This window comes from Oncorhynchus mykiss, chromosome 16, assembly GCF_057628025.1.
Source record: "Oncorhynchus mykiss isolate SJ-2025 chromosome 16, ASM5762802v1, whole genome shotgun sequence".
Classification (NCBI taxonomy): domain Eukaryota; kingdom Metazoa; phylum Chordata; class Actinopteri; order Salmoniformes; family Salmonidae; genus Oncorhynchus; species Oncorhynchus mykiss.
In genome coordinates, this window is record NC_143037.1 from 24,419,847 (window position 1) to 24,445,369 (window position 25,523).

The window sequence follows — 25,523 nt, forward strand, 5'->3', positions numbered from 1 at the left end:
TACACTTTATGTACATCACAGATGACTGAAATATAACAAAATTGTTTGACATAGAAATAATGATGAGGCATATTAATAACATTCTACCCATGAGGCCACTAGAGGGAGATTTGGTAATTTGATGCTACATGTATCCTAATATGGACACTGTACCCAGTGGTAGGCAACTAGATTCAGCAGGGGGACGATTTTTGGCTGAGCTGATGGTTGAGGGCCGCAACATAACAATCATTTCATACCTTAATTACATTGAGACACAATTACATATCTATTATCTTATTTGTGGGATTATTTGGGAACAGATTTCCTAAATTCAACTTAATTTCAGCTGGTGATTTTAACCGTTTTCTTTGACCCGAAACTAAAATCTGTAGATAGTCCAGGAGGTCCAGGTGGCCATTTGATTCATTATTCAGCAGTCATGGCTTGGGGGTAGAAGCTGTTAATGAGCCTTTTGGACCTAGACTTGGCGCTCCGGTACTGCTTGCCGTGCTGAAGCAGAGAGAACAGTCTACGACTTTGGAGACTGGAGTCTTTGATAATTTTTTGGGCCTTTCTCTGACACCGCCTAGTATATAGATCCTGGATGGCAGGAAGCTTGGCCCCAGTGATGTACCGGGCTGTTCGCACTACCCTCTGTAGCGCCTTACTGTCAAATGCCGAGCAGTTGCCATACCAGACGGTGATGCAACTGGTCAGGATGCTCTCGATGGTGCAGCTGTAGAACTTTTTGATGTTCTGGGTACCCATGCCAAATCTTTTCTGTCTCCTGAGGGGGAAAAGGTGTTTGTCGTGCCCTCTTCACAACTGTCTTGCTGTGTTTGGACCATGATAGTTTGTTGGTGATGTGGACACCAAGGAACTTGAAACTCTCGACCTGCTCAACTACAGCCCCGCCGATGTTAATGGGGGCCTGTTCGGCCCACCTTTTCCTGTAGTCTATGATCAGCTCCTTTGTCTTGCTCACATTGAAGGAGAGGTTGTTGTCCAGGCACCACACTGCATGCTCTGAGTACATGTCCTGGTAATCCGTCTGTGCAGTCTTCAGTGTTGCTTCAGTGTTGCTTGCCTCAAAGCGAGCATAAAAGGCATTTAGCTCGTCTGGTAGGCTCGCATCACTGGACAGCTCGCGGCTGGGTTTTCCTTAATAGTCCGTAATAGTTTGCAAGCCCTGAGTGTTAGAGCCGGTATAGTAGGATTCAATCTTTGTCTTGTATCAACGCTTTGCCTGTTTGATGGTTTGTCTGAGGGCATAGTGGGATTTCTAATAAGCGTCCGGATTAGTGTCCCGCTCCTTGAAAGTGGCAGCTCTAGCCTTCAGCTCGTGCGGATGTTGCCTGTAATCCAAAGCTTCTGGTTGGGATATGTACATACGGTCATAGTAGGTACGACGTCGAGCCGATGAGGTGGTATACTCCTCAATGACATTGGATGAATCCCGGAACATATTCCAGTCTGTGCTCGCAAAACAGTCCTGTAGCGTAGCATCCATGTCATCTGACCACTTCCGTATTGAGCGAGTCACTGGTACTTCCTGCTTTAGTTTTTGCTTGTAAGCAGGAAAACTTGGAGGATAGAATTATGGTCAGATTTTCCAAATGGAGGGCGAGGGAGAGCTTTGTACGCGTCTCTGTGTGTGGAGTAAAGGTGGCCTAGAGTTTTTTTTCTCTGGTTGCACATGTGACATGCTGATAGAAACTAGGCAAAACGGATTTAAGTTTGCCTGCGTTAAAGTCCCCGACCACTAGGAGTGCCGCGTCTGCATGAGCATTTTCTTGTTTTCTTATGGCCTTATACAGCTTGTTGAGTGCGGTCTTAGTGCCAGCAGCGTTTTGTGGTGGTAAATAGACGGCAAGAATAATATAGATGAAAACTCACTTGGTAGATAGTGTAGTAGAGGAAAACCTGGTTCAGTTTGCTTTCCAACATCGACCTTTCAGCAGGACAATAACCTAAAACACAAGGCCAAATATACACTGGAGTTGCTTACCAATACGACATTGAATGTTTCTGAGTGGCCTAGTTACAGTTTTGACTCAAATCTCCTTGAAAATCTATAGCAAGACTGTAAAATGGCTGTCTAGCAACAATCAACAACCAACTTGCTAACATTTTAAAAACATGTTTTCACTTTGTCGTCGTGGGGTATTGTGTCTAGGTGGGTGAGAAAAATTATCTATCTAATCCATTTTGAATTCCGGATGTAACACAACAAAATGTGGAATAAGTCAAGGAGTGTGAATACTTTCTGAAGGCACTGTATGATTGTAGGATTGGAGTTCCATCCAAACAGGGCCCATGAACTGTCCCAAATGGTTTGTTCCTGCCTCACTACGTTGCAGACGCTTGCATATCAAATAACCACATCATATGATACAGCAATATGATGCCCGACTATGCAGTCGATGGTGTGGCGCGTAACGATTGGTTGATGCGATGCAACGTCTTTCAGGTAGGAACGCCACCCTTCACTGTTGCAAGTGAGGAAGTTACCCAGTTACCCCTTGTTCCTTTCTCAGGCTTGCGTTTTCCAATACATCATTCTTGTTACACAGGGCTTTTGTGTTTGTGTGACAGTGTTGCATGCTAATCAACAACATATGGCAATGGCAATCATAAATTGTTCCGGAAAGCACATTTCTATGTGTGTGCTTGTGTTGCACAGTCCCTTTATACTGTTGGTTTAAGTCGCACAATGTTCTCGATGTTGGGATGTGCACATGTGCAGTATCTCAGTACTAGTCGGTAGAGGTCTTTCGGCCTCGTATAACAATAATTGTGTTGAACTCTATCCTTATAAAAAAAATTATGTGGTTCTGCTTGAAAGGGAAGACTCCCTCTCTCTGAAATCTGTTTTTCCTACTACTTACTAAAACTACATACTGTTTAGTCAAAGTTAATACAGTAAGCAAAAAATATCAACATACTCGGCTCACCCTTCCTAAGAATGCGTCGTCTAATGTGCAATTTCATTGATACCCGCTATTTGCTCACTTGGTTACAGTGTGTCCCCTTATCTCATTATCAGCTGACTATCAGCTGTTGTCAAACACATGTGCCTGGAAAGACGATTATTTTCCTCAAAAGTGTGCAGCGAATTCTACTAGATGAAAAGCCGAAGTGAGTATAACATCCTGGCATTTAAAGCATACTCGATTTTGGAAATGTCATATACTATAATACGTAATATTTTCGCATACCTAAAATGGCTACTATTTAGAATGCAAGTATGGGTATTTGGACACGGTCTATGTCTGAACCATCTGAGGCCTGAAGACTTGCTTTAGCTCCCCTGAGATAATACCTACTACCTAGGCTTAGCTAACACCATCTTGTTGTCTGTGCAGGTCCAAAACCAGATATTTAATCATTAAACTGCACCAACGACCTGAAGACTTGCGTTAGCTCCCCCGAAATAATACCTAGGCTTTAGCTCAACGGGCTAACAAAACCCTCTTTTCTCCCGTGCAGGTGCTGAACCAGACAGAGGACCACAGACAGAGGGTGCTCCAGGCTGCAGCCAAGACCATGAGGGTGTGGTTCATCAAGGTGAGGAAGATGAAGGCCATTTACCACACGCTGAACCTGTGCAACATCGACGTCACCCAGAAGTGCCTGATCGCCGAGGTGTGGTGCCCTGTATCCGACCTGGACTCCATCCAGTTCGCCCTGCGCCGAGGAACGGTGAGTCGGGTCTGCAAATCAGAAGGATTAGAGCTCTGAGGCAGGAACCTCCCTTTAGTTCATTACCTCACTTCCTGTTAAATAAATTGCATTCTTTATAAACACCATAGAATTTGAGTCGAATAGAAATACTTGGAATTGGACAGTAATCATAATAAAGGGATAAATTATATTGCTAGATATCAAATACATACAGATTGTCATTGTGCAATCTGTTTTGCCAGGCAAACTAAACTAACAACACGCACAATTTTCACCAGTTCACCCAGAGGTCTATGGAATGTACTCTTTCTGTGCCCTGTTCTTATCTAAAGCTAAATGAAATTACAGGAATAGGCCAACGTTGATGTAATGTTATCATGTAGCCAAATACAACAGTGCTTCTGCCCAGTCTTTGGTCTGCAGAACTGACCTGGGGTATGTTCCTTCTCCCATTACTCATTGATCTAAGTGATGTGGCAACCTCCTCACTGAGTCATCTGAAAATATGAAAATGGTGTTTGTGTATTGGCTGTATCAGGTTTGTAATGGGCTTGCGAAGGTGAATTGGCATTTGTCAGGTAATTCTGGTATAGGGTGAAGTTTCCCCTAGATGCTGATCTTGGGTCAGATTTGCATTTTCCTCACTAATGATTAAGGTTAGGATTGGGGGAGGGGAAGCTGATCCTAGAGTTGTACCTAGGACAAACTTCACCCCATAGCGGTGACTCATTGTGGATTGGTGTGTTTTACAGGAGAGGAGTGGCTCCACAGTGCCCTCCATTCTCAACAGGATGACCACCAAGCAGACTCCGCCCACCTTCAACAAGACCAATAAGTTCACCTCTGGATTCCAGAACATCGTGGACGCTTACGGGATCGGAAATTACCGGGAGATTAACCCAGGTGACATACACGTCTACACTGTGTGCCTCTGTGTTGTTGTTGTTGTGTCTTTCTGTCGTTGTTGTTGTGTCTATGTATGCTGTTGTGTCTTTGTGTGTTGTTTTGTCTGTCTGTTTTGTTGTGTCTACATAACTGTCATGTCTCTGTGTGTTTTGTGTCTTGTGTTGCTTTGTCTCTTGTTTTGTCTCTTGTGTTGCTTGTGTCTCTATCTGTATCTTGTTGTTGTTTTCCCCCATGCCATTGTGTTGTACTGTCCACTGTGATGTGTCTTATTGTGTGCTCCTTCCTACAGCACCGTACACCATCATCACTTTCCCTTTCCTGTTTGCCGTCATGTTCGGGGACATGGGTCACGGTGTGCTGATGACCTGTGCCGCCCTCTACCTGGTCATCCGAGAGAGCCGCATCCTCTCCCAGAAGACTGACAATGAGGTACGTCCCACCAAGAGCGCTGATGACATTGTGTGCTTCCGATTCGATTCATATCTCCTTTCTCCTGAAGTGTGCACTCGTTCACTACTTCTCACAAACCTAAAAGCATTGGATTGGGGAATGAATGGGCCAGGGGGAGTTTCCACCATGTTTCTTATAACACTTAGTTCCTTTAAAGTCAGTGAAGGGATGTGAGCAAGTGCACACTTTGGGAGGAAGGAGATAATTAGGCCAATGTATTGTAGATTTAATTTGGCAAACTACCCTCTCTTGTACAGTAGGCTACATAACTTGGGGCAATTTAAGTAATGTTTTAGTGTTTGGTGTAGTTGAGTGTTGAATGATGGCTGGTACAGGCAATGACGGATGCATTCTTTACCCGGTGAGGCCTGGGTCGTGTTCATTAGGGTACGCAACAGAAAACATTTTCCAACGTTTTACAAAGGGAAATTAAAATGATTGTTTCTTATTGGACTGGTCTACGTTTTCCCTCTCTGTACGTTTTTTCCTTTCTGTGCCAATGAACATGACCCAGGCCAGTGCTCCAATGTGTGTTCATACTCTCCCTGCCCTGGCAGATGTTCAACATGGTATTCGCTGGACGCTACATCATCCTGCTGATGGGAATCTTCTCTGTCTACACCGGTATCATCTACAACGATTGCTTTTCCAAATCCCTCAACATGTTTGGCTCCGGTTGGAGTGTCCGGCCCATGTTCAGCCCCAAGGGAGCCAACTGGACGTAAGTTATCCGTCAGTTAACTGTCCTACCTATAAATCCACCAATAACCAACCAATCACTCACGCGACTGCGCGACAGCCAATTGGGTGAAGGCAGTTCTTGGTAACAAGCTTTGACATTAGCTAACAACAAAAGGATACACCCACCACGGGAGATTTCAATAGCATGATTGCTGTTTAACATATTGTAAAAAAATAAAAATACTCAAACTTTCATTCCAGTTAATGTAGAAGCCGGGTTTTTCCACGAAAGGTGTCCTTTTTGTGTAGTATAACTTGGTGAAAACATTTTAATTCACCTAATTTTAACACTGTCATGATGAGCGGATGTTAAACTCTTCTGAAGTTGGTAACACTGATGTGCCTCGGAACCGTTTGAGATACAAACTAATATGACCCCACTATGGAAAGGGGAAACATTGCTCTGTTTTGCTCTATGACCCCCACAAGTGTCATGGGACTCGTCTGAAAGTAACCCATACAAACAAATGGAAGTATGGAGGTGGTTTTGTGGCAACAAAAATAAGGGGTTGAATATGTGTCCAAAAAAACTAAAATATTCCCTGAGCTTTCTTATATCGCCTAGATATAGGATAGACACTTCAAAACCTTATTCCTTATGATTTATTTTTTAACTGTCTTTTTTGCCATTTATGAATGTTTAATTCAATGCATTTCTAGGCGCTGTAGTATTAAAGGCCAAGTTCAAAATTGTATCATATTTTTTCTTTTTTCTTGTATTTTACCCCAATTATCTCCCCGATTTCGATCTTGTCTCATCGCTGCAACTCCTCAACGGGCTCAGGAGGCGAAGGTTAAGTCATGCGTCCTCCGAAACATGACCCGCCAAACCGCGCTTCTTTACATCCACCCGCCTTAATCCGGAAGCCAGCCGCACCAATGTGTCGGAGGAAACACTATTCAACTGACGACGAGGTCAGCCTGCAGGCGCCCGGCCCGCCACAAGGAGTCGCTAGAGCGCGATGAGCCAAGAAAAGCCCTCCCGGCCAAACCCTCTCCTAACCTGGACGATGCTGGGCCAATTGTGCTCCTCCCTGTGGGACTCCCGGTCACAGCCGGTTGTGATACGTCTTGGGATCAAACCCAGGTCTGTAGTGACTCCTCTAGCACTGCGGGGTCTTAAAATTCCAAATCAAATTGCTAAATGATCCATAGTATGACCATCTTAAAATAATTTCATATGTTAGCTTAGTACCCCCAACGGCTTTGACTTTTAGAGTTTAAAATCTTCAGAGAAGTCACAGTGAGTGTACAGAGGGACATTTAGCAAGTCTTTATTTATTTATATACAAAATCTGATTTATTGAAAGTTCCATCTGGGGTATATTACAGGGCACTTCATTTATTATACCAGGCTTTTTAAAATCTAATATTGGTGCACTTTCCAGCAATGCATACTAGAACCCCCTTTATGTATACTGTCTGTCAATGATAGCAACGCTCTACAAATTGTTCACTTCAATTGTCTATAATATATCTAGGTTTGAAACTCTCAATGAAAATAAGGTGCTGCAGCTGGACCCAGCCGTGCCGGGTGTCTTCAATGGCCCCTATCCACTGGGTATAGACCCGGTAAGTCTGTCTGCCCAGTCAGTCTGTCTGTCTGAACTGTTATATTGTCCGTCCCTCTGTTTCTCTGTGTCTGTCTATCTGTCTGCACTTACCGGGAGTCATCTCGACAATGAGAGCTCTTTATCTACGCCTCTTCTTTGTGATCTTCAGATCTGGAACATTGCCACCAACAAGTTGACCTTCCTTAACTCCTTCAAGATGAAGATGTCTGTGATCCTGGGAGTGATCCACATGATGTTTGGCGTCTCTCTCAGCCTGTTCAACCACCTGTACGTACCCCTCTGTGTTTAATGCTGTATGTGGTCTGGATGTCCGTTTTGACCTTTTACCTGTAAACCAGAGTGCCAAAGACAAAAGGTTCATTCATGAAAACGTAATGGTCAATAATGTTATTCTCTTCTCCTCTTCTCATATTTTATTTTCTCTTACTGTGGGCCAGGTACTTCAAGAAGCCCCTGAACATCTTCCTGGGCTTCATCCCTGAGATTGTCTTCATGGCCAGCCTGTTCGGCTACCTCATTATCCTGGTCTTCTACAAGTGGACGGCCTACGACGCTTTCACCTCCAAGGACGCGCCCAGCCTCCTCATTGCCTTCATCAACATGTGTCTCTTCAACTACGGCGACGTCACCAATAAGCCTCTCTACCGGGGACAGGTGTGACCGGGGGACCCTTCCCTCCATCCCTCGGTCTCTCCTAGCTACTCTGGTCCCTTTGATGCCCAGTGGCATATGGGGCTGCATCTCAATAGTGACTCAAAAAGTGACTTAATTTCCTCGTCTTCTTTCCTTTGTCTGCTCCCATCAGAAAGAACTTAACAGATGAGAAGATAGACCCTTGAGGTGTGCCTGTTACGACCCTTTCAGCTTTTCAACACTTTTACCCCCTCCCTCTCTCTCTCTCTCTCTCTCTCTCTCGCTCACACCAGTGCAATCAAAGGAACGGGAAAGGTGGTCACTATTTTAGGCTATTGGGGGCGCAGCCAGGGTCCCGGAGAGCGAGTTAGCCTATGTCGCTGATAAGGCTCCATGTCCCCAAAATGTTGTCTGTTAACGTTCTCTCTGTTTTGAATCTATAGATGGGGATCCAGATTGTTTTGGTGCTGATTGCCCTTGCATGTGTTCCCTGTATGCTGATAGTGAAAACTATGGTGCTTCGGCGCCAGCACCTGTGGAAAAAGCACCTGGTATGTTCATCAGATCTAACCTTTAACCTTTACGACTCTAGTTGATTACCTGTTTTTGAGAACCTGTTGTCGTTTTCTTTCGCTTTTTTCGTGGCCTTTCGTTTCTATGGACTGTATGTTTTATTTCTGTAATGTTGTGCTTGGTTGTGTTTTGCCATACAATGATGCTTTAAAGCATGCCTTGGAAAATCTGTGAAGTAAAACAAGTATATTTACTTTGCTATATTTTGATAAAAGATTACAAAGAGATTAGAAATAATTTAGCTGCATGTAAAAAATATTTATTTTGTTATTTGATTAACACAGGGCTAGCTTTGCTTGTTTGGCATATTAGTGGCACCTAACAAGTCTCCAATTTGTACAATATTCCCCATAATTTTAAATATTTGACATATATTTTCCATGTCTTTTTTTCCATATATTTTACATGTATTTTGCATACATGATTAACATTTTTACATGTATTTTACATATATTTTACATATTTTTTTTATATCAATCTGCTTGTTGGGTGCCCCCCTAAGTGCCAAACGGAAACATAACACCCCAAGGCGTGCTTTAAGCCAGACACAGATCTTGTGGCTTTTGTATCTAGTCACAGAAGAGGGAAGAATGCCCTGCAGAGAATCTAGAGCAATCTTTAGAGCAAACAGGCGTGTCCTCATCAACCGGACTCACCCAACAGGGCACACAGAAATTCGGAGGGGTGCGGGTGGGCAACGGGCCCACGGAGGACGAAGCTGGTATCATGGACCACGACGCGCTCTCACAGCACTCTGAGGACGGAGACGAGGTGAGCCAAGGGGTTAACTGACCACGTACCTTTCTGACATTTTGGCTCTGAAGTACCATAATTTCAGACTGAAAGTTAATTTAAAAAAAATATCTATCATCTGGTTTTCTCTCAGCTTAGAATAGAATCGAATATCTTCCCACTTCGGACCTTACTTCCTTCTGCCATTCTTAAACATGTATTATGACCTTTCTCCCTTTCAAACGTTGTATCTCTTTCTCATTAGAAAGCACTTCGTTCCCCTCTCTCATTTGAAATCATCCCGTTCTTTATCACACCTTTTAAAACCTCTCATTCATAACTACAGTATAGCTCTTCCTCTGGATCTTTCTCTCAAACCATTTGAAACCCTTTTAAAGGGATGAGTCTGTGGACCTTTTTACAGAATTTGTGGTATCTTTGTAGACTACAGCACATACTGCTTCACTCTATTCCTTATGCAGCAGCAATGACTTGCTATAACCTGTCGCAGCTACATAAAACCCATTAATGTACCCTCACTACGTAGCTTCGTTACATCGTCTTCCTCTTAGACGAGTGTTTCAAATAGCAGCGCTTCTTTCTGTGTGTTATTGAGTGAAGGGGGGGGGGGGGGGTACAAGTGAGGGCAGGGGGGATGGAATGGAAGAGATAAGAAATGGATTTTCTGTTTCCAGTGGGTTCAGAAAAGTAAACAGTGAGGTGATTTTGCATGAGAACCAGCCTCAGTGAGTCATTGCATCAGGGAATGGAATTTGGAAAATATTGTTTCTGAGTCAGAGGTTCTGGGGTTTTTCATGTAGGCCTAATGTTACATTATATATCCTGGTAAGAGGTTTGTTTTTTACAGAGAAAGTGTACTTGATAGTCCAATAAGAGTATACTTTGATGATTTCTTATGAAAAGGTTTGTATGTTTACAAAAAAATTGCTGGCTTGTTCTGTAATACAAACTACGACTACTATGAAATGTGTACTGTGTCCAAGATGATATAATTTCATTGTGGGTGTTGGGAGCATCTTTTAAAGTAATGATTCACTGGAAGGCCAACCAGACATTCTCTGGCACCTTTTCTGAACGTTTAAACATTTAGCAAAATGCTGGATTAACTAAAACTGTTATTATGTTGTCGCAAAGCGCCATAGAATGTTATGTAATGCATGCTATTCATTTTTTTGTGATCATTTTTTGCCATCACGGTAGTCATATAACAAATTGATTCCTGAACCCTGCCACTAACCTTTGACCTCTGCTTACTTTCAAGCATGCAGAGGAGGAACCGGTAAGAGCCAGGCCGTGCATCCCGGCATGCTGTGCGTCTGCCTGTCCCCAATGACAGTATTCTGTGCCCTGTCTGTTTACCCAACCTGCCTACCTACCCACTCTCTGTCAACCACCCAAGAATGACGTGTGTGTGCATCAAATCAAATCAAAGTTTATTTGTCACGTGTGCCGAATACAACAGGTGTAGCACTTACAGTGAAATGCTTACTTACAGGCTCTAACTAATAGTGCAAAAAAGGTATTGGGTGAACAATAGGTAAGTAAAGAAATAAAAACAACAGTAAAAAGACAGTGAAAAACAGTAGCGAGGCTATATACAGTAGCGAGGCTATAACAGTAGCAAGGCTACACACAGACACCGGTTAGTCAGGCGGATTGAGGTAGTATGTACATGTAAATATGGTTAAAGTGACAATGCATATATGATGAACAGAGGGTAGCAGTAGCGTAAAGAGGGGTTGGCGGGTTGTGGGTGGCGGGACAGCATGTGTGTGTGTGTATGCGTGTATGTGTGTAGCAAGGCAAGGCAAGTGCATCAAAAAACAGTTTTGATTGGATTCCCTTTCATTAACTAACATTTAGCCATACCATCTGATTGCTCACTTTTTATTTTTCTCTGCATCTCCTTTCTCACCAATCCTCAGTCCATCCATCCCCACCAATGTGCATTGAGATATCAAAAAGGCATGATTTTATTGTTGCTGTAATGTTTTGCTATTGATATCTGGATGTTGGATGAAAACCAATATCTGAGCTATTCAGCTTCTTACATTTGCCATTGCAACATGTACTGTGCAGTAGTGTTGTTTTTCTTAGCGAATCACGTTGGAAGCCCTTTTCAAGTAGAACAATGAGAGCCAGCGCTGGCTTTTCCGTGAACTGTGAGCAGATCGAAGGACAAAAGAGAGGGATGGAAAAAGGAAGCCTTGCCCTTGCCAAGCTAAACTGAATGATTTTGATTCTCATGTTTTTCACATCTCATACGCAAGGGAAGAAAGCCACATTACCGGTAGTTGTGGATAGATTAGATAAAGCAACCTCTTGAGGTACAATTCACTCAGTATGGAATTACAGCATACTTACAGTCAACTGTAAAGTGAATTTGAACAGCACCAGCCAGAGTCATGTTCAGCAGGGCACACTGTAACAAAACCTTTTTGCAATGGAAAACAAAAATCTGTGTTTTTATTAGACAAGCTCAGGTGGTACCTCCCTGTTTCTTTCCTTTTTACTCTCTTTCAAATCCTTTTTTTTCTGTTTTGTTCCTACTGACCATGACCATAGCCTAGATCTGTGTAGCTTCCAGTGGAATGACCATTGTTAATAGTAGACATCTAGTTTCCATCGGAATGGCAGTAGGTCTTAGTGCACATGCTGTTCCAATGGAAGGAGCATTGATCTTAGAACACATCCCTGATGAGCACCTCCTCTCTCTGCAGTTTGACTTTGGAGATGTGGCGGTCCACCAGGCCATCCACACCATAGAATACTGCCTGGGCTGCATCTCCAACACTGCCTCCTACCTGCGACTCTGGGCCCTCAGTCTGGCCCATGCACGTGAGTGTTACCCACACACTGCACACACACACTACACACAGGTGAATATACTGTGCACGTGCATGTAACTACGTACTCTGTGCACCTAGAAATACATGCGCGCGCACACACACAACGAGCAGGCACGCACTCATAACACAAGCATAGTGCACATGCAATACGGTTCTTTTCTATCTCTCACTTACTCAATCATGCACATACTACATGGCAAGAGGGTTGACACTAATTGGTGGATAACGACCTACTGGTGGAATGAACGCCTTACATCGCTCACTTCTCACCTCCCTATCTCCCGTCTGTCTCTTTCTACCTCTCTTTCCCCTTTCTATCTTTCTTTTTTTTCTTTCCTTCTTTCTCTCTCTCTATCCACAGAGCTGTCGGAGGTGCTTTGGACGATGGTGATGCACCTGGGCCTATCCTCCAGGAGCGGAGGCGGCTTCTTCGGCCTGTCAATCATCTTCGCGGCCTTCGCCATGCTCACCGTGTGCATCCTGCTCATCATGGAAGGCCTGTCCGCCTTCCTGCACGCGCTCCGTCTCCACTGGTGAGTCTCAAACACGCACGTACACACTACACATACAGTGCCTTCAGAAAGTATTCTTACCCTTTCACTTATTACACATTTTTGATTGTGTTACAGCCTGAATTCAAAATGGATTAAAAAGTTTTTTCCCCCCCTCTCACCCATCTACACACAATACCCCATAATGACAAAGTGAAAACTTGTTTTTAGAAATTTTAGCAAATTGATTGAAAATGAAATACAGAAATATTCACACCCCTGAGTCAATACTTTGTAGAAGCAATACTTTAGCGTCTTTCTGTGTGCGTCTCTAAGAACTTTCCACACCTGCCCATTATTCTTTTCATAATTCTTCAAGCTCTGTCATATTGGTTGTTGATCATTGCTAGACAACAATTTTTTCAGGTTTTGACACAGATTTTCAAGTAGATTTAAATCAAAACTGTAACTCAGCCACTCAGGAACATTCACTGTCTTCTTCGTAAGCAACTCCAGTGTAGATTTGGCCTTGTGTTTTAGGTTATTGTCCTTCTGAAAGGTTAATTCATTTCCCAGTGTCTGGTGGAAAGCAGACTGAACCAAGTTTTCCCAAGATTTTGCCTGTGCTTCACTCCATTCCATTTATTTTTTATCCTGAAACACTCACCAGTCCTAAACGATTACAAGCATACTGATAACATGATGCAGCCACCACTATGCTTGAAAATATGGAGATTGGTACTCAGTAATGTATCCTATTGGATTTTCCCCAAACATAACACTTGGTATTCAGGACAAAAAGTTAATTGCTTTGCCACATTTTTTGCAGTATTACTTTAGTGCGTTGTTGCAAACAGGATGCATATTTAGGAATATTTTATTCTGTAAAAGCTTCCTTCTTTTGACTAAGTCATTTTGGTTAGAATTGTGGAGTAACTACAATGTTGTTGATCCATCCTCAGTTTCCTCCTATCACAGCCATTCAACTCTGTAACTGTTTTAAAGTCAACTTTGGCCTCATAGAGAAATCCCTGAGCGGTTTCTTTCCTCTCCAGCAACTGAGTTAGGAAGGACACCTGTGTCTTTGTAGTGACTAGGTGTACTGATACACATTCCAAAGTGTAATTAATAACTTCACCATGTTCAAAAGGAATATTCAATGTCTGTCTTTTTTTTTTACCCATCTACTAATAGGTGCCCTTCTTTTGCAAGAAGAATCTGTGTTTTAAATTCACTGCTCGACTGAGGGACTTTACAGATACTTATATGTGTGGTGTGCAGAGATGAGGTAGCCATTCAAAAATCATATAAAACACTATTATTGCCCACAGAGTGAATCCATGCAACTTATTTTGTGACGTGTTAAGTAAATGTGTTAATACTTTCTGAAGACACTCTACGTCTGCACACACACATTACACACACACACACACACACACACATTACACACACACACATTACACACACACACACACACACATTACACACACACACACACATTACACACACACACACATTACACACACACACACACACACACACACACATTACACATTACACACGCTCACAGACACCCACACACACACATTACACACACACACACACACACACACACACACACATTACACACGCTCACAGACACCCACACACACACACACATTACACACACACACATTACACACTCACACACACACACACACATTACACACGCTCACAGACACCCACACACACACATTACACACGCTCACAGACACCTACACACACACACATTACACACACACACACACATTACACACGCTCACAGACACCCACACACACACACATTACACACACACACACACATTACACACGCTCACAGACACCCCCACACACACATTACACACATTACACACACTCACAGACACCCACACACACACACACACACACACACACACACACACACACACACACACACATTACACACGCTCACAGACACCCACACACACATTCCACACACACACACACTACACACGCTCACAGACACCCCCACACACACACACACATTACACACATTACACACACTCACAGACACCCACACACACACACACACACACACATTACACACGCTCACAGACACCCACACACACATTACACACACACACACATTACACACGCTCACAGACACACACACACACACACACACACACACACACACACACACACACACACACACATTACACACGCTCACAGACACCCACACACACACACACACACACACACACACATAACACACGCTCACAGACACCCCCACACGCACACACACACACATTACACACACACACAATGACAGACTCTGTATACCGTATCCATGGCCCTGCGCAACCTCCAAATTGATGCTGTTCAGATACCTTGGGATCTGCTCATCTGTTTTCGTGTAAACTCACAGGAGAGCACACATGGTCGGGAGGTGGAGTGGAGTGTGGAATGTGATGGGTAAAGACTCACGGAGTGAATCCAGTGCCTTAGCAGAGGGGAGTGTGCCACTGACTGATGATCCAGTTCACAGCCCCCACAGTCTATCTTGGCTGCATCCCAAATGGTATCCTATTCCCTACATAATCCACTACTTTTGACCAAGGCCCATGTGTCGGGAATAGGGTACCATTTGGGATGCAGACTAACTGTCCAGTCTTCATGCGATACTCCATTTTTCACTTTCTCCAAAGTGTCCTTTTCCCCCTGAGTTTTCCAGTGATAGAGGTCATGTGGAAAAATAGCTCTGCGCAGTGTAACCAAATAGACATATACTGTAGGTAGACAGGCGAGAGGCGATATTTTTAAGAATTGGAAAACTAAATAAACAAAAAACTCACTATCATTCTTTTTTACTTTGTTAGTGGTCTATCTTTCTTAGGTAAAGGTTTTTGGCATGTTACGTACAGAGTTGGGTTTATTTTCTTAAAACCTTCCTCGTCTGGCACTGGCTATTAAGCACTAATGACCATCTTACCTCATGGTTGTGAAATGAGGTATAGGAGAGTGTGTTTTTGTTGGATGCCAGTATAAGCCTAATGTCTTACGCCTGCTTGCCTGCCTTTGTACTGTAGTCTGTCAGTGTTGGAATGGTGCAGTGCCATACCGCTCTCTCTCCCAAACATCAGTCAGTTTATCAGCTCCTCAAAATGGCCTCCAGGGAAATGCTATGTAGACCACCTCACATAAATAATGGGTGCATTCAAAATGGCAACCTATTTCCTATAGTGCACTACTTTTGACCAGGGCCCAGCTAAATATATTAAAGGCCCAGTGCAGAAAAAGTTTTGTTTTTCTATGTTTTGTATCATATTGTACTACAGCTGATGAGAATATATATATATATATATATATATATATATATATATATATATAGTAAATGAAACTGAATATATATGTATATATATATATAGTAAATGAAAATGTCACCGGGCAGACCAAAACTCTATCCCACTAAAACAGGTTGAAATTTCAGACAGTCTTTTCAAACAGCTCTTACACTAAAATGGCATTATCATAATTTTCACAATTTCACAGTATTATTCCAACATCATAGTGTGGAAATATACTGTAAATAAAACACAGGAAAATCAAGTCATTGACTGCATTGGGCCGTTAAATGCTGCCCTCTCAACTCTGACAGCTAAATATTTGCTGTGGCGGTGGGACATTCCTTGGCACTTCCCGTGCTTCCCTCGTATGGCTGTCAGCTGAGGCCGGAGAGGAGGAGCGGGAATTGGGAATCCACTCTTTGTTTTTTCAATGCATCAAGACATCAGGTTGCGTTCCAAATGGCACCCTATTCCCTACATAGTGCTCTGCAGTACTTATGACCAGGGCCCATAGGTCTCTGGTCAAAAATTGTGCACTATATAAGGAATATGATGCCATTTGGGACACACCCCAGAAAGAGTGACTATACCAGAGCCTGACCTTGTTCGTTTAACTCTGAAGTTTCTCACCTTGGCTTTCGGTAACTTGACTGAACATAAAAATAAATAAATAAATTAAAAACTTGACTGAACATGTAAACATTGAAGTGAACTTCTAAATTGTCCAGCAGAGGAGGATAGAAAAAATGAGTTTTTGGGTGCACAAAGACCAGAGTCATTATGTAAAGGTGGTCAGTGTACGTCACATTGGTCTGGGTTTACCGATGATTCTGACAATAACGTCCATAGCCTATATCATTCGAAGCATGCACCATTGATGTTTCTGGTCCTGGTGCCATATGAAAAATACCACAAACCTCCAAGATGATCTTATTTGAGAATAAATGTAATCTCTCATAATGAATGTCATTTTAATATCTGGTTGGGTTCCAGTTCCAGTGTAGATGAGGAGGGGAATGTTAAGACGTGAAGGGTCTCATCTGATCGTCTGCCTCTGGATACTGTGCTTATTTTGGCCATATTTGGTCACCCACCGCTCTGATACGACGTTCCATTCCAGGACGTTGCCCCCTAGGCGGCAGGTAACCTAAGCGGTTCGAGAGGCGAGACAGCCACCGGAAGGTGAGAGCTGGCAACAGGAAGGTTGCTGTTATCAGATCCTAGACGCCATTGCCTGCCCTTGAGCAAAACACTTAACTCCCCACAACAACAGCTCCCTGGGCACCCAGTGTGTCAGCCCCCCGCAACCTGTCCATGTACAGTGCTTTTAGAAAGTATTCACACCCCTTGACTTTTTCCACATTTTGTTGTGTTACAATGTGGGATGAAAATGAATTTAATTGTAACATCTTTGTCAACGATCGCCACAAAATACTCTGCAATGTCAAAGAGGAAGAAAAATTCTCTATATTTTTGTTAATTTGTGGAATATAAAACACTATCTTGATAAGATACAGTGCCTTGCGAAAGTATTTGGCCCCCTTGAACTTTGCGACCTTTTGCCACATTTCAGGCTTCAAACATAAAGATATAAAACTGTATTTGTTTGTGAAGAATCAACAACAAGTGGGACACAATCATGAAGTGGAACGACATTTATTGGATATTTCAAACTTTTTTAACAAATCAAAAACTGAAAAATTGGGCGTGCAAAATTATTCAGCCCCTTTACTTTCAGTGCAGCAAACTCTCTCCAGAAGTTCAGTGAGGATCACTGAATGATCCAATGTTGACCTAAATAACTAATGATGATAAATACAATCCACCTGTGTGTAATCAAGTCTCCGTATAAATGCACCTGCACTGTGATAGTCTCAGAGGTCGGTTAAAATCGCAGAGAGCATCATGAAGAACAAGGAACACACCAGGCAGGTCCGAGATACTGTTGTGAAGAAGTTTAAAGCCGGATTTGGATACAAAAAGATTTCCCAAGCTTTAAACATCCCAAGGAACACTGTGCAAGCGATAATATTGAAATGGAAGGAGTATCAGACCACTGCAAATCTACCAAGACCTGGCCATCCCTCTAAACTTTCAGCTCATACAAGGAGAAGACTGATCAGAGATGCAGCCAAGAGGCCCATGATCACTCTGGATGAACTGCAGAGATCTACAGCTGAGGTGGGAGACTCTGTCCATAGGACAACAATCGTATATTGCACAAATCTGGCCTTTATGGAAGAGTGGCAAGAAGAAAGCCATTTCTTAAAGATATCCATAAAAAGTGTCGTTTAAAGTTTGCCACAAGCCACCTGGGAGACACACCAAACATGTGGAAGAAGGTGCTCTGGTCAGATGAAACCAAAATGTAACTTTTTGGCAACAATGCAAAACGTTATGTTTGGCGTAAAAGCAACACAGCTCATCACCCTGAACACACCATCCCCACTGTCAAACATGGTGGTGGCAGCATCATGGTTTGGGCCTGCTTTTCTTCAGCAGGGACAGGGAAGATGGTTAAAATTTATGGGAAGATGGATGGAGCCAAATACAGGACCATTCTGGAAGAAAACCTGATGGAGTCTGCAAAAGACCTGAGACTGGGACGGAGATTTGTCTTCCAACAAGACAATGATCCAAAACATAAAGCAAAATCTACAATGGAATGGTTCAAAAATAAACATATCCAGGTGTTAGAATGGCCAAGTCAAAGTCCAGACCTGAATCCAATCGAGAATCTGTGGAAAGAACTGAAAACTGCTGTTCACAAATGCTCTCCATCCAACCTCACTGAGCTCGAGCTGTTTTGCAAGGAGGAATGGGAAAAAATGTCAGTCTCTCGATGTGCAAAACTGATAGAGACATACCCCAAGCGACTTACAGCTGTAATCGCAGCAAAAGGTGGCGCTACAAAGTATTAACTTAAGGGGGCTGAATAATTTTGCACGCCCAATTTTTCAGTTTTGGATTTGTTAAAAAAGTTTGAAATATCCAATAAATGTCGTTCCACTTCATGATTGTGTCCCACTTGTTGTTGATTCTTCAGTTTTATATCTTTATGTTTGAAGCCTGAAATGTGGCAAAAGGTCGCAAAGTTCAAGGGGGCCGAATACTTTCGCAAGGCACTGTAGGTATTCAAACCCCTGAGTCAAAACATGTTAGAATTACCTTTGGCAGAGATTACAGTTGTGAGTCTTTCTGGGTCTCTAAGAGCTTTGCACACCTGGATTGTACAATATTTATCCATTATTCTTTAAAACATTTGTCAAGCTCTGTCAAGTTGGTTGTTGATCATTGCCATTTGCCATAGATTTTCAAGACAATTGAAGTCAAAACTGTAACTAGGCTACTCAGGAACATTCAATGTCGTCTTGGTAAGCAACTCCAGTGTATATTTGGCCTTGAGTTTTAGGGATATTCAATGTCTGCTCTTGTAGAAAAATCTCCCTGGTCTTTGTGGTGGTATCTGTGTTTAAAATGCACTGCTCGACTTAAGGACCTTACAGATAATTGTATATGTGGGCTACAGAGGGGGTGTAGTCATTTAAAAATCATGTTAACACTATTATTGCAAACAGAGTTAAGTCCATGCATCTTATTATGTGACTTTTTAAGTACATTTTTACTCCTCAACTTATTTAGGCTTGCCATAACAAAATAATTGAATATATATTGACTCAATACATTTCAGCTTTTCATTTTTAATTTGTAAACATTTCTAAAAACATAATTCCACTTTGACATTATGGGGTATTGTGTGTAAGTGACACAGAATCTCAATTTAATACGTTTTAAATTCAGGCTGTAACACAACAAATGTGGAAAAAGTCAAGGGGTATGAATACTTTCTGAAGGCACTGAATGTGTACTGCATGTACAGTATGTGTATGTACAGTGCATTCAAAATGTATTCAGACCCGTTGACTTTTTCCAGATTTTGTTACATTACAGCCTTATTCTTATTCCTTATTCTTAAATGTATTAAATCGTTTTTTCCCCTCATTAATCTACACACAATACCCAACAATGACAAAGCAATAACCGTTTTTCACGTTTACATAAGTATTCAGACCCTTTACTCAGTACTTTGTTGACGCACCTTTGGCTGCGACTACAGCGAAGATACAGAGAAGATACGTCTGGTAAGACGAGGGGCAGGGGTGTGTGTCTATTTGTCAATAACAGCTGATGCGCGATGTCTAATATTAAAGAAGTCTGGAGGTATTGCTCGCCTGAGGTAGAGTACCTTATGATAAGCTGTAGACCACACTATCTATCAAGAGAGTTCTCATCTATATTATTCGTAGCCGTCTTTTTACCACCACAAACCGCTGCTGGCACTAAGACCGCACTCAACGAGCTGTATAAGGCCATAAGCAAACAAGAAAATGCTCACCCAGAAGTGGCGGTCCTAGTGACTGGGTACTTCAATGCAGGAATACTTAAAACCGTTTTACCTGATTACTACCAGCATGTCACATGTGCAACCAGAGGAAAAAACTCTACACCACCTTACCTCCACACACAGAGACGCTTACAAAGCTCTCCCTCGCCCTCCATATGGCAAATCTGACCATAATTCTATCCTCCAAGTTTTCCTGCTTACAAGCAAAAACTAAAGCAGGAAGTACCAGTGACTTGCTCAATACGTAAGTAGTCAGGTGACATGGATGCTACACTACAGGACTGTTTTGCTAGCACAGACTGGAATATGTTCCGGGATTCATCCAATGTCATTGAGGAGTATACCACCTCATCGGCTTCGTCAATAAGTGCATCGACGACGACGTCCCCACAGTGACCGAACAAACATATCCCAACCAAAAGCTATGGATTGCAGGCAACATCCGCATCGAGCTAAAGGCTAGAGCTGCCGCTTTCAAGGAGCAGGACACTAATCTGGACGTTTATAAGACCTCAGATGAACCATCAAACAGGCAAAGCGTCAATACAGGATTAAGATGTAATCCTACTACACCGGCTCTGACACTCGTTGGATGTGGCAGGGCTTGAAAACTATTTCGGACTACAAAGAGAAACCGAGACGTGAGCTGCCCAGTGACACGAGCCTACCAGACGAGCTAAATGCCTTTTATGCTCGCTTCGAGGCAAGCAACACTGAAGCATGTATGAGAGCACCAGCTGTTGCGGACGACTGTGTGATGGTAGCCGATGTGAGCAAGACCTTTAAACAGGTCAACATTCACAAAGCCGCGGGGCCAGACGGATTACCAGGACATGTACTCAGAGCATGCGTGGACCAACTGGCAAGTGTCTTCACTGATATTTTTAACCTCTCGCTGACCGAGTCTGTAATACCTACATGTTTCAAGCAGAACACCATAGTCCCTGTCCCCAAGGAAGCGAAGGTAACCTGCCTAAATGATTATCGCCCCGTAGCACTCACGTCGGTAGCCATGAAGTGCTTTGAAAGGCTGGTCATGGCTCACATCAACAGCATTATCTCAGATACCCTAGACCCACTCCCATTCACATACCGCCCCAACAGATCCACAGATGATGCAATTTCAATCGCACTCCACGTTGCCCTTTCCCACCTGGACAGAAGGAACACCTATGTGAGAATGCTGTTCATTGACTACAGCTCAGCGTTCAACACCATAGTGCCCACAAAGCTCATCACTAAGCTAAGGACACCGGGACTAAACACCTCCCTCTGCAACTGGATCCTGGACTTCCTGACGTGCTTATCCCCAACACTTGGGCCCCTAAGGGGTGTGTGCTCAGTCCCCTCCTGTACTCCCTGTTCACCCACGACTGCTTGGCCAAACACGACTCCAACACCATCATTAAGTTCACCGATAACGATGAGACAGCCTATAGGGATGAGGTCAGAGACCTGGCAGTGTGGTGCCAGGACAACAACCTCTCCCTCAATGTGAGCAAGACAAAGGAGCTGATTGTGGACTACAGGAAAAGAAGGGACGAACAGGCCCCCATTCACATCGACGGAGCTGTAGTGGAGCAGGTCGAGAGTTCTTTGGTGTCCACATCACTAACGAACTATCATTGTCCAAACACAGCAACACAGTCCTGAAGAGGGCACAACAACACATTTGCCCCCTCAGGAGACAGAAAATATTTGGGATGGGTCCCCAGATCCTCAAGAAGTTCTACAGCTGCACCATTGAGAGCATCTTGAATGGCAACTGCTCGGCATCTGACCGCAAGGCGCTACAGGGGATAGTGCGTACGGCCCAGTACATCACTGGGGCCAAGCTTCCTGCCATCCAGGACCAAGCTTCCTGCCATCCAGGACCTACATGTACAAATTGCCCCCCCCCCCCCCCCCCCGCACACTGACTCGATACCGGTATCCCCTGTGTATAGCCTAGTTATTGTTATTTTATTTTGCTACTATTTTATTCTTTTTTACTTCAGTTTATTTGGTAAATATTTTCTTAACTCTTCCTTGAACTGCACTGTTGGTAAAGGGTTTGTAAGCATTTCACAGTAACCTGTTGTATTCAGCGCATGTTACAAATAAAGTTTGATTTAATTTGATTTTTCTTTGTCACCAACCTGACCAAGGCCCTTCTGCTCCGACTGCTCAATTTGGCGAGGAGGCCAACTCTAGGAAAAGTCTTGGTTGTCTCCAAGAACACAGGAGGCCACTGTGTTCTTGGAGACCTTCAATGCTGCAGAAATGTTTTGGTACCCTTCCCCAGATCTGTACCTCTACACAATCCTGTCTCGGAGCTCTACGGACAATTCCGTACAATTGAGCTCAATTTCGAGTCTCATAGCAAAGGGCCTGAATACTTATGTAAATAAGGTATTTCTGTTTTTTATTTTTAGTAAATTTGAAAAGATTTCTAAAAACCTGTTTTCACTTTGTCATTATGGGGTATTGTGTGTAGATTGATGAGGAAAAACATTTTTGGAATCCATTTTAGAAAAAGGCTGTAACATAACAAAATGTGGAAAAAGGGTTAAAAGCGGAAGTACGATTTCAGTTGAACCTTGTGTGCAATTGATTATCATTATCTTAATCCATCTGCCCTTGCTTACTTCCCTTGGCAGATTTGATAGAACTGTGGGAAATCAGTATGATGGAAACTAGTTGGAGCTATTGCTTCCTTCCACCCATCCATGCATCTCAGATCTGCCAGAGGAGTGAACGAGGACAGAGGAGAGAGGGAATGAAGTGCAGCCTCAGTCACTGGCAAGATACTGCCCCCCCCCCCCCCCCACCCCACCCCCCCCACCCCCTCTCTGGAGAAAGGGATGATCGACAAGTGGCTAGCTACATGTAGCTTAGCAGTATAACATCAGGTTATTTAAATCAAATGCAAATGGAAGTGTTCCACTTGTTAAAAAGCAATTTTATCCTTTTCTTAATGTAAATAATGTTGGGTAAGCACAAAAAAAGAAGTTGACTTCACTTGGCTTCTCACCAGTTGTCAGCAAGTGGATGATGCTGTGTATGTTGCTTTCAGCCAGTTGAATATATATTCAGCTACTGTCGGTAGGACAATCCAGCTTGAAAGCGAAGTAGGGACAGCAGTTGTTCCACGATTTAAAATGTTTCTTCTTTAAGGTTTGTTCTCATTCAGAGAGGAGATGGTGTTACTGCCAAGCATCTGGCCTCGTAACTGAGGAAGGAACATGCTGCTCGTTAAAGCCCGAAATGTGGTATAATGGTGCCGTCCAAAGACCGTCCAAGTTTATTTGAGGCTTTTTGACTCATGTCCAGGAAATGTTGGACGAAGTATCATAATTGACTATGATCATTTGTAATTGGTCTTGACATTCGAGAGGCAACCATTTCTTTGTTTTGTGTTGTGGCGGCTGGCTCGAGGCCTCGTCCCAAAAATCCATCGACCTGTTCAATAAACCTCTGATCTTTAGCGGTCCTTTTTGTCTCTTTTTTTTAGGGTGGAGTTCCAGAATAAGTTCTACACGGGACAGGGCTTCAAGTTCGTCCCCTTCTCCTTCGAGAGCATCCTGGAGGGGCGATTTGACGAGTAAACCAGCTCGGCCACATCCCTGACAAATCCCAGACGAACACCCCCTCCCACCCCCCACCCCCAGACTTTTCCCTCTATAAACGTTTCTGCATGGACCCCCAAACTGCAGCTCTCTTACCCCCTCTAGGAGCCATGTTGTGACGTGTCGGTTTCGTGAGTTGTGTGTCTACGCTCCTCTTTGCCCCACTCCAGCCTCGCAATGTTGTGAAGTGTTGTTGTTGTTTTTCCATTTTCACGAAACTCCCTCCTTCCTTCCGCGATGCCATAAGAAGTTGCTACATATTGTGTGTTGTCGCGTTTCACCCATGAGCTTATCAGTCGCTCTTCATTCATATGAAAGATGGTCATGGAGTGTTTATTCCAAAACGCATGGCTATGTAATGACAGCTGTTGACAACATGTGTATGTAATGATGCTATCCCGTAGCACTGCTGGTACTAACATCATACAATTTTGTGAAAGTGGTGAAGAGAACAAACGATGGGTCGGTGACAAAGTAGCAACACTGTCAAGTTTTATTCTCTGGCATCCTATGGCATCCTATGGCATTCCCTCAATGTGACTGGTGTAAAATGTTCTGGTGTATCTATTCAAAGAGAATGTCCTCTGTGTGTTGTGGCTCACCCTGTATATATTGTTTTGTGCAGCATGATCTAGCTATTAGCCTGACCGTGTCAAGAGGAAATCATAACAGATGCTTCCTGCTAAGGATATGACCAAATTGAGATGGGGGAGATTATGGGGACATGTTCAGGAGCAGTTTGATTTGACTGTATTTTCTGAACCCGCTCCGTTGAGGAGCAGGCAGAGCGATATTTAAATCAAAACATAAAATGCCTTTCTATTGGTTACTGTACTGTACTCATTTACTTGCCCCTAACTCGCAGCAACTGTATTGTTGTTTATTATACTGTAGTACTTACACATATATTATTTTAAATGCTAGGTTTGAAGCCTATTCTACCCTCAAACTCATGTGATGAAAACAACACTCTCTTTGGTTCATATCGGTGGTTGTGTGTGATGTGGGCTGTCAAGTAATGAAACATATCTATCAAAATACACACATTAAGTCCTCTCTAGTACAATCCTATGGTATGTAGTCATCGACAAATATTTATTTTGTATTATTTTCGTTCTGCGAATACATATTTTAACTGGTTAATGTGGTCATCTGAATTGTTGTGTTGTGTTCATAGTCGGTGTGTACATGTGCGCGTGTGCATGCCCTGCAGAAGGATTGGCCTATTTAAAACAAAGTCCTGTTAACGGTCAAATTTACTCTGCAGTGTAACATGTGCTCTGTCAGTTGATGTTTGTACATGATATCAGTCAGATGTGTTTGTGAAGCTAACTATTAAAACAAAGTATTTGGGGGAATGGCCCTAGTGTCCTCACTTTCATATTGTGATTGTTATTCATTGTTTACAGTAACTATAGTTTTTCAGAGGTATACCCATCAGCTTTAAAAGGTACTTTACACAAATGACAATATTACATATTGGTTTCCTTACCCTGTAAGCAGTCTATGGAAGGTAAGACAGGAATCCAT

The 25,523-nt window shown here is 43.0% G+C and overlaps 1 protein-coding gene across 7 annotated transcripts in view; it reads left to right on the forward strand.

The window, feature by feature from the left end:
* LOC110491694 (V-type proton ATPase 116 kDa subunit a 1) overlaps positions 1–25,357 on the forward strand; it is a 39,988-nt gene extending 14,631 nt beyond the window's left edge. For 2 of the 7 annotated variants that reach the window (XM_021565331.3, XM_021565332.3), the window contains exons 10-22: positions 3,472–3,684; positions 4,419–4,569; positions 4,862–5,001; positions 5,580–5,743; positions 7,245–7,335; positions 7,486–7,604; positions 7,775–7,991; positions 8,414–8,521; positions 9,117–9,314; positions 10,558–10,575; positions 12,017–12,134; positions 12,507–12,678; positions 23,879–25,357. In XM_021565331.3, coding sequence (XP_021421006.2) covers positions 3,472–3,684; positions 4,419–4,569; positions 4,862–5,001; positions 5,580–5,743; positions 7,245–7,335; positions 7,486–7,604; positions 7,775–7,991; positions 8,414–8,521; positions 9,117–9,314; positions 10,558–10,575; positions 12,017–12,134; positions 12,507–12,678; positions 23,879–23,972 — 1,803 coding nt within the window. In that variant the 3' untranslated portion in view covers positions 23,973–25,357. The remainder of the gene's footprint in view (positions 1–3,471; positions 3,685–4,418; positions 4,570–4,861; positions 5,002–5,579; positions 5,744–7,244; positions 7,336–7,485; positions 7,605–7,774; positions 7,992–8,413; positions 8,522–9,116; positions 9,315–10,557; positions 10,576–12,016; positions 12,135–12,506; positions 12,679–23,878) is intronic. The other 5 variants (XM_090202335.1, XM_090202333.1, XM_090202338.1 and 2 more) reach the window with 3 other exon arrangements.
* The last annotated feature ends 166 nt before the right edge of the window (positions 25,358–25,523 follow it).